Source organism: Sardina pilchardus, chromosome 13 (genome assembly GCF_963854185.1).
Source record: "Sardina pilchardus chromosome 13, fSarPil1.1, whole genome shotgun sequence".
Classification (NCBI taxonomy): Eukaryota; Metazoa; Chordata; class Actinopteri; order Clupeiformes; family Clupeidae; genus Sardina; species Sardina pilchardus.
In genome coordinates this window covers 31038880-31048879 of record NC_085006.1, presented here as the reverse complement: position 1 = coordinate 31048879, position 10000 = coordinate 31038880, and the positions used below count along the sequence as shown (strand labels likewise).

Genomic DNA, 10000 nt, shown 5'->3' with positions numbered 1-10000 from the left:
ATTTATTTCCACACTCACTTCCACACATAGATCAGTAATTTAACTGTGACATTTCAGTTTGCCTTCTCTCCACTTCTTCAGGCCAGGCTTGCGACCCAAGCAAGGTCCCAGTATCCATCCTTCGTTCGCTCATTTAAGGGAACTTTTTGACTTATTTCAGTCTGCAAATTGCATACGTTTCGTAGACTATTTTTGTATATTTCTTTTTCCCTTCAAAAAAAAAAAGTATCAAACATGCTATCTTTTTTTTAAGCGTGACTAATATTTGTCGATCTTCTATTGTTATTGTTATTTGATTGTATAGCCGGTCGATTAGGATTCATGCTCATCTTTCGCCGCATCTGCGCAGAGACCTCCTGCAGCGTTTTGGAGAGGTGCGTTATGGGAGATGTAGTCTTGTGCGTGAGAAGTAGTATAGCATCTCTCATTCCTTATTTTTGGTTGTTATCCCAAAGCCGATGTATGAATAGTAACTCTTCCCGGACACACTGCCTTGCGTTCTGAGACACACTGGTTGGTTATGTTTTTTAAAAGGACAGATGACTAATGAGATGCCTGATGACAGGCATTTTCCTCCCGTTTGTATTCTCGCGTTAAGGTTCTGCTCTCCATTTGGAAATGTAACTGTGTATGTATATACCTATACATATATAAACATATAATTTTGGTTACAGCGGTCTGGTGTGATTATTTATTATGATACTTTTACTTTATTGTGTTTTGAGGTCACAAGAAATGTGTGCGTACTATTTCATTGTCTGCTGTCATCAAGAAGTTCCTCATCTCGAGTTAAATAACCAAGAACTGTACATGAGAGCAAACGTTGCTAATCTTCAGATATCCACTATGTTATTGTGGAACTTATTTTGTTGAATATTTGTACCTTTTAAACGTGAGTCATTTGAAGGATAGTCATTTGTTTTGTTTCACGGTTGTCTTTTATATTGAGTCAATCCAGATAGGGAAAAAAAGACACGAAACAGAAGGCAAACACAAGGGCTCGCATAAATAATGCAGAGCGATTAGCCAGAACAAATCACAGGCTTTTCTTGATACGAGCTTCTCTCGCGGATCCCGAGCGCAACAGAGTGGAATGCTCCCTTCAGCTCCGCGCGCGCCCAGGAGGCCGGTTGTCACGCTCGCACTTCACACGCGACTCAACGAACCAACGAGAAACTCGGCCTCACGCGAGGCGTCGAAAGTTAACAGATCCCCCCCCCCCCCCCTAAATGTTCCCTAAAGCGGTCACAACTGTGTTCTCTCACTGTCCCGGGCTAAGCGAGACAGATGGAGAGCTGGAGTCGGGGTTTGGCTTTTAGCTGACCCGATCCCGTTAATGAAGGCCGTATCTAACACCTGTTAGATTTGGCACAGCTGGGCGTATTCCTGCCGCTGACCCACGGCGCGCTTCTGGAACATGGGTTTGGAAATGTCAGGAGTTCGAACTAGCTCATGGAAAAAAACGGAAAGGGAGAAGCCTGTCAATTAAAACTCCGATAAGAAAAATGGGGGGAAAGTGCTAAAAATAAATGTGTGCCATTATGTGAATTGCAGCTGGAAATAAATGTATTAGTCTGTCAGAAAAGCTTACAGCCAAAGATTACATTTTAATTTCTTTGCGTATGCGCCGGGAGGGATTGTAATGGAATGTTTTTGTTATTAAAGGGCAAATATTGATAAATCTGATTGCTCTAGTGTCAACTGCCATAGCCCTCCCTCTGAGGCGTTCATATTGGCAATGAATGCTTGTCTCGGAATTTCAGAGATGGTGTACTGCGCTTGCGCCATAGTGTTTGAAACGAGATTTCTGTAAGAGCTCGGTCGCTGCAGTCGTGTAGCCGTGCGAGAAGGTGCACTAGGGAACCGAGCCCAGCTGGACCGGAATCGAGCAGGACTCTTTTTTGACATATCTCACAAACTACTGTTTTATCTTAGTTTATTTCCCTGCTTTTACGCATTTTCCACGGTCTCCCCATTGATCAATTCTAAATCACAGCCATGTCGACCAAGGAAGACAAGCCCGCAGAAATCAAGTCCAGTTGGAAAGACGCTATCTACAATCCACGCACAGGAGAGTTCATTGGACGAACCGCCACCAGTTGGGGTAAGAAGCCGGTTCGAAGAAATGTACGGCACCTAAAGACTCAAATGTTAAATTAGCAGCCTAACGGTTGACTGCTCCATAGACCAATGTCTTAGGAATGCATTGAAATGTAGCCTATTATTTGCCTCTGTATTTTTCATTAATGAACTCGGTTAATTACAGTTTTGTGGCAAACACATTTCTGTTTCAATAACATGCGGCAATAGCGCACTACGTCTCTGCCCATCAATAGCCTAGAAAATATGCACGACGTTGTATGATATGCGTTCTTGTGGCAATTGAAGGGGGAAGCTAGCAAGATTATAGCAGCAAGACTACATTGGTCCACTATATGTAATAGTATGATTGTGTTTGTATGGCAGCGTTAACTGTCAAGAAATTGTGGCGATGGCATCACATACGCCGTGAGATACCGTTATATTTGGCAATTTATTTATTGGGGGAATACCTGAGTTTGTAGGCTACACAGCTTGCGAATCCAATCACTAAAATCTTTCTAGATCGATTTGTGTGTTATTAGCCATCTAACTGGTGGACGGAACAGACTAACGGTAAACCGATTAGTGAAATAATCCAACACAGTAATAACAGGCCATATTTAGCCTGCTTTGATCTACAGAGTGGAAGCTACCATGGGCAGTCAAAATAAATAGATTGGAACGGGAGATTTAATGTATTTCAACGAGTCTGAAATATGAGGTTGCGGTAAGATATGCTTTTCACCGGTAGTCTGCGAAAGACTGGCAATAATGGATATGTTTTAACAACATAGCTGTAACATTGTAACAACATGAGGTCGCGTTCCCCCAGTTCCATCTTAATAGTCGTTGCTGCACGAGGCTCGAGGGCCCCATGCCATGCATTAGCACCTCGTTGATGATCAAAGGCCATATTTATCGATGCTCAATGCAGTCGTTTTAATTAAACGGGTAGATGAGATTTGGTAAAAGATTCGACGCGTTCATTCGTCTTCGCGAGGATCAAGAGATCGACGTTTCCTTCTGTTCGAAGATACCGTTATACGCTGTCCTCTGCGTGTCGGTAGATTAGGTTGTCGCTCACAAATGCTTGGAGGGTGACACCTCGAGCTTAACCGTACAGTGAATGGGGACATGGCCGCGCGGCATTGCCTCTTATTATTGGCGTAGGATATTAACCTAACACACACACCGTGGACTTTCTCTGTCCGTTTTTGTACGCTGTCAGTCATTCCATACGGCCATGACGTAGCTGCTCCAGATTCATTTGAAATGTATGATGTGCGGTGGTGTGTTCCCGCTGCTGCAGCATCTCCGCTGATGGGGAGGGGAAATGCCGTGTCGGTTTTCACTTGTCCTTTCTCAAATCGATCCTTGGGAGAGGAAGTCTCCCATCGCCGTTTTTAGTGCATCCATCCCCCTCTCCACATAGCATTGCCTTCTACCTCAGATTTTCGAGCATCCGTGTAAGGTTGATTGGTTGTTGTAGGATAAATGGCCTCTCTAAAATGGCAGTATCTGGGGGCTATTTCGGCCATTGTCGCAACAATCATAAATCGACGCAAAGCCACCTGAAGCTACCTGGATACGTGAAATGGGTATGAGGATGTGCGCGAGTTTCCTTTCTGCGCGTTCAGCAGATTGAGCCTTGGCAACATGGTGCGCTCCGTGTATTCCTGCCTCCGTTCCTGCCCCTCATCCCAAGGTCAAACCGGTCCTCCTCACCGGTGCAAAGAGGCGGAGTAACGAACGACAGAGAGGAGAGACACACCGACCCCGTCTCTGCCGTAGAGTCCATTTGCAGCTTTTCGAACATATTTTCACCGGGAGCGAATCCTCGCAAGGATCAGTCGCTGCACGGACTGACAACATTGGAATGATGTTGCAGCAAAATACATTTAGCATTTCCACAGCAGACACCTCCCTTGGCATCTGACATGACAGGGGGTGTGCGGAAGAAAACACGCTTCAACTGCACGGGTACCGAACCTATAGATGTGGAAACCATGCGCGGCTGCTGTCAAACAGCAGTTCTACACACGAGTCTGCGGCTATAGCCCCGTGTTGACGACTATACCATATGCCGCGTTGACTATGCGTCAGAACCCAGCGCTGATAGCCACGGCACCACGCTTGACTCGCGTGCCCACTGTGCGTGCACGAGTAGTGGCGGTTTTCGACTAGCTCAGCAAAAAAAAATAAACCGGCCCTTCCAGTCCCACCGAGGCCGCGCTCGTGGCAGAGCAGACTAATGGAAAAGGCGCGTGTAAAGAAAGACAGAAAAGGAAAAGAAAGAGAGAAAGAAAGAAAGGAAAAAATAAATATGTGCGTGCTGTTCACATCCCAGTGGCTCTTAGTAAACTCCCACAGGACGGTGAGGTGAGAGAGGGAGAGGGAGAGTGAGAGACAGTGAGGGGATTGCTGTTGAAGAGATAAAAGGATTGGGCTGGACTTAATGGGTTAGCCTGTCTCTCTCTCTCTCCCTCTCCCTCTCTCTCTCTCCCTCTCTCTCTCTCTGAGTGGAGCGCTCATCGCTCTGACTCCTTGGCTCTCTCTGTCTGATGCCTGTGCGGATTAGGCGGCTTTACAGTTTCCAATCTGCACGGCTTTACCGAGCTAATCACACATGTACACAAATAAACAACGGCGAAACACACACACACACACACACACATACAGCAATGCCGCACCATTCCTTCACATCCACTCACACAGGATGGACACACACTCAGGATAGACACACACACACACACACACACACACGCACACACAAAGACAGACATCCCTGCAGTGCGCTCACAAACTCTGCACCAACAGCATATAGCAGGGAACTCTGGGGTGGATCTGAGCCGGATGCGGCCTCATGCCGAGGTCTTATGCTATGGGAATATGGGTCCTATGCTATGGGAATATAGGTTTTATGCTATGGGAATATGTCTTATGCTATGGGAATACAGGTCTTATGCTATGGGAATATGGGTCTTATGCTATGAGAATATGGGTTTTATGCTATGGGGAATATGGGTCTTATGCTATGCTATGAAGAATATGGGTCCTTCTTATGCTATGGGAATATGCTATGGGTAACATGGGTCTTATGCTATGGGGAATATACGTAGGTCTTATGCTATGGGGAATATGGGTCCTTATGCTATGGGAATACGCTATGGGTAACATGTGTCTTATGCTATGGGGAATATAGGTCTTATTCTTTGGGGAATATGGGTCTTATGCTATGGGGAATATGGGTCCTTCTTATGCTATGGGAATATGCTATGGGTAACATGGGTCTTATGCTATGGGAATATGCTATGGGTAACATGGGTCTTATGCTATGGGAATATGCTATGGGTAACATGGGTCTTATGTGGGGAATAGGGGTTTCATCGGATCGATGCTGTAGGCAGCAGTTTACTAATCGTGGACAAAATGGCTAAAGGCTAAACGGGACATTCCTGCACACACACACACACACACACACACACACACACACACAGGTAATCAGGTGTTTGTATATCTCTGAGCATGCGTGTAGTGGGCAGCGGCTGTTTGGTGGACAGTGTGTTGCCGGTGCCGGTGCCGGTGCGGCGGGGGCCTTTGTGGCCCTAAGCGGAGTGGACGGTGTGGTCCCAGACGCGGTGCGGTGCTTACGGTGTTTACGGTGTTTACGGTGTTTACGGTGTTTACGGTGCTTACGGTGTTTACGGCGTTTACGGTGTTAACGGTGCTTACGGTGTTTACGGCGTTTACGGTGTTAACGGTGTTTACGGTGTTTACGGTGCTTACGGTGCTTACGGCGTTTACGGTGTTTACGGCGTTTACGGTGTTTACGGCGTTTACCGTGTTAACGGTGTTTACGGTGCTTACGGCGTTTACGGCGGAGAGCTGCGGCCATGAAAGGGACATTCTTCCCCAACAGACCCAGCCATGTGGCAGTGATGTGGGGCTCTCACATGGCCAACAATGGCCCAGTTATGGACGCCTCATCAATGAGCCCACTGCCATGTTCTGAGTGTGGCCTCTGTGCATGTATGTGGGAGTGTGTGTGTGTGTGTGTGTGTGTGTGTGTGTGTGTGTGTGTGTGGTGGGTGGGTGTGTGGGAGGGGGGGGGGGTTCTGGATGTGGGTGTGGCTGAGTGTGTGTGTGTGTGTGTGGGGATACGCATGAAAAGGAGATACTGTGGGTGAAATTGTGTGTGTGTTGAGAGATCAGGAACCATTTGAGGGTTAATTGAACACCCACTCTCTCTCTCTCTCTCTCTGGTTCTGCTTTGCTTTGCTTTGCTCTGCTCTCCTCTCCTCCTCCTCTCTTCTCTCTCCTCTCCTCTCCTCTCCTCTCCTCGGGGCTGGTCCTGCCCCCATACTGCCCCCTCGGTGACCAGCAGCCCCTCCTCCAGCTCTGCTGATGTAAACGTGTCTCTGTGCATGGACACAGCTAGCCCCTATAGCCCCCTATAGGTACAGGTGCCAGCGTGGGACAAACACAGCCAAGAGAAAATCAATCGATGGTCCAACATTGCTATTCATCACAGCAGCGGTGCTAGAGGTGATCAGGTGCCGTTGGCTTCTCCCTGAGTGGCAAACGCGTGTGTGTGTGTGTGTGTGTGTGTGTGTGTGTGTGTGTGTGTGTGTGTGTGTGTGTGTGTGTGTGTGAGAAAATCAATCGATGGTCCAACATTGCTATTCATCACAGCAGCGGTGCTAGAGGTGATCAGGTGCCGTTGGCTTCTCCCTGAGTGGCAAACGCGTGTGTGTGTGTGTGTGTGTGTGTGTGTGTGTGTGTGTGTGTGTGTGTGTGTGTGTGTGTGTGTGTGTGTGTGCCGCTGAGAGGCAAGATTCACGCCGCGGCGCGCCACAGAACACGCTGCAGTCTAGGAATCCTATCTTACACAGTGCTGAACTGGTTAAGGGTAGCTGAGCAAACATACAATTAAACACAAAGACCTACTTACGCACATACACACACACACACTCTTTCTCTCTCTCGCTCTCACACACACACACACACTGATGTCCTAGTGAATGATAGTCCTACTGCAGCAAGGCTATTACTAGTTCTCAGTAAGGTGATGTGTGTGAATTACTGTGTGTGAGGTGATATGTGTGAGCTAATGCGTGTGTGTGTGTCTGGTCATGTGTGTGTGTGTGTGTGTGTGTGTGTGAGGTGATATGTGTGAGCTAATGCGTGTGTGTGTGTGTGTGTGTGTGTGTCTGGTCATGTGTGTGTGTGTGTGTGTGTGTGTGAAGTGATGTGTGTGTGTGTGTGTGTGTGTGTGTGTGTGTGTGTGTGTGTGTGTGAAGTGATGTGTGTGTGTGTGTGTGTGTGTCTGGTCATGTGTGTGTGTGTGTGCGTGTGTGTGTGTTTCTGGTCATGTGTGTGTGTGTGTGCGTGTGTCTGGTCATGTGTGTGTGTGTGTGAGGTGATATGTGTGAGCTAATGTGTGTGTGAGGTATTGTCTCTCTGATGTCCTTTATGCCGCCCTGTGTGTTTCCGGCCCACTGGTTTGGGATGTGAGTGTGTGTGTTTGTGTGTGTGTGTGTGTGTGTGTGTGTGTGTGTGTGTGTGTGTGTATAGAGGTCAGTGTGGAGAATGGACAGGTCATTACTATGATGAGACGGGCCTGTCAGATGAGCCTAGGTCCACTAGCAGGGCAGCAGTGAGGGGTGTGTGTGTGTGTATTAATGCGTGTGTGTGTGTGTGTGTGTGTGTGTGTGTAGGTGAGCTCCATCTACTTGAGCTTACAGGGGCTAACTGGAGCTAGCGCTGCATGGATACTACTGCTACTGCTGCTCTCCATGTTTGGCCCCAAGGAATAACCCTGGCAGTGGAGAGAGAGAGGGGGGAGAGAGAGAGAGGAAGAGAGAGAGAGGAAGAGGGAGAGTGAGAGAAAGGGCGAGGGGGGAGAGAGAGAGAGAGAGTGTGTGCTTGTGCATTTTTGTAAGTGTGTGTTTGTGTGTGCATGTGCATGTTTGTGTAAGTGAAGGAAGGAGTGTGGAAAGGAGTGTGTGTGTGTGTGTGTGTGTGTGTGTGTGTTTGTGTGTGTGTGTGTGTGTGTGTGCGCGCACAGGGAGAGCAGCTGTTGGCTCCATCCCCCCCACCCTTGCTGCCTTCCTCCATCAGCATGGCTGCCTTGTGGCCCTGCTACTGTGTGTGTGTGTGTGTGTGTGTGTGTGTGTGGCTGCTCCCATCCCCCTGTGTGTGCCTGAGCTCCTGTCCTGTTCCCTAGTGAGCACACAGGGGTACACTGCACACACACACACACACACACACACACACACACACACACACACATACAGTCATGGTCACAGTGTGAAGAGTAGAGTTCCACACATTCACAATCCCTCACCGTGTCACACACACTCACTTGTCATCATTACTCTCTCTCACACACACACACACACACACACACACACACCTCTCTCTCTCAGGCTATGCATCATACATACAGTCTCTGGGGGCAACCACACCTTGAATGCAGATGAACCAGATCGAAGAAGACACGGCACAATCTCTCTCTCTCTCTCTCTCGCTCTCTCTCTCTCTCTCTCTCTCTCTCTCTCCCTCTCTCTCCCTCTCTCTCTCTCTCTCTCTATCCTCACTTTCTTTTAGAGATGCACTGATTGCAATTTTCTGGACTGATTTCGATTTCCGATTTTACCTAGAGTTTGACCTGCCAATACCAAATTTTGCCAATTCTGATTTAATTTTTTTCTAACCACTTTACAAGCACACACAAATATGTATTTTCTATCTTTTATTTAATAGAACATTTTAGCATAGATATTTAATCAAACTTTCAATAATTGAATGGCTGTTTAAAAAAACGGAACAGGTAAACAGACAGATTCTTCCTCAAGTCTAACTTCAGCTGCAGGATACAAGTTATAATGCCTCACAGTGTGCGACGTTCACACACTACTAAATATTGAGTTATGTGTTATGGAACAACCATTTTTTTGCTCTCATAGTCATATCCAATATAAAGCTAGAAATATGACAGTTCTCATGATACAGTTGAACTTGCTGCCATAGAACATATTTCCATAAGCACTGATGCCTATGCTAATGCAAACACAGGGCAGGGGACCTCCGGCATACTGTATTGTACTGTATATATGTCATAAAAAACCTCCACTTGTTAAAAGCAGGTGCAATCCAAATTCCAATGTGTCCATTAGAGACACTTTCAGAGACAGCTGAATCTGTATTCAGAGCATCAGTTTTCTTCATTGGAGGCCACTACTGTACGTGTACGTCAAACGCAACTCTACCTGTGCTTGCTGTTCACCTGTGGGCATGCAGGTCTAGCAGGTGTAGAGGCAGGCGCTGATGAGCGCTGTGTGCGTAGTGAAGTGACATCTTAGTAGATCCATGTGACATGGCTAAGCACAGCGGTCACTTGCTGCGTATAGACAAAGACGTACTAGTGCTATCTTGGTCCATCTGGCCCTGAGCGGCCGAGCTCGGGAGCTTCTGGACTCTGAGGGATGCTGTTCCACGAGTGCGGCGTGCGAGCACATTTGACATGAAATCAGCATTTCTCAGACTGACCGGCCAGTCGCCTGTCATGGCCGAGCACGCGAAAATCGTCGCCCGCCGATCAATCTGTGCATCTCTTCTTTCTCTCCATCTCTATCTCTCTCTCTCTCTCTACCCTTCCCTCCCTCCCTCCCTCGCTCCATATTTCTCCCCATCGTCTTCCTTCCCTCTCGCTGAGCCGGTGTTAGTGAGCGCAGTCTTAATTACCGCAGAGGAAACCAGGCCACACTATCCACACCCCACACACTCACCGCTCACTGAGAGGTCAGAGAAGAGAGAGCTCTTCTCCACAACACCTCCCTGGGGTGTGTGTGTGTGTGTGTGTGTGTGCATGTCTGTATGTGTGTGTATTTGCGTGTGTGTGTGTGTGTGTGTGTGT

At 47.6% G+C, this 10000-nt stretch overlaps 2 protein-coding genes across 7 annotated transcripts in view; both read left to right on the top strand.

Annotated features, from left to right (window-relative positions):
- The window catches only part of tfdp2 (transcription factor Dp-2), a 64626-nt gene extending 63955 nt beyond the window's left edge, over positions 1 to 671 (top strand). For all 6 annotated transcript variants that reach the window (XM_062553368.1, XM_062553366.1, XM_062553367.1 and 3 more), the window contains one exon: positions 1 to 671. This exon is cut by the window's left edge and continues 727 nt beyond it. The gene's annotated coding sequence lies outside the window, so the exon portion shown is untranslated.
- Positions 672 to 1649: 978 nt separating this feature from the next.
- atp1b3b (ATPase Na+/K+ transporting subunit beta 3b) overlaps positions 1650 to 10000 on the top strand; it is a 38269-nt gene continuing 29918 nt past the window's right edge. Inside the window, exon 1 of the mRNA XM_062553375.1 lies at positions 1650 to 2104. Within this exon, the coding sequence (XP_062409359.1) occupies positions 1999 to 2104 (106 nt within the window). The 5' untranslated portion in view covers positions 1650 to 1998. The remainder of the gene's footprint in view (positions 2105 to 10000) is intronic.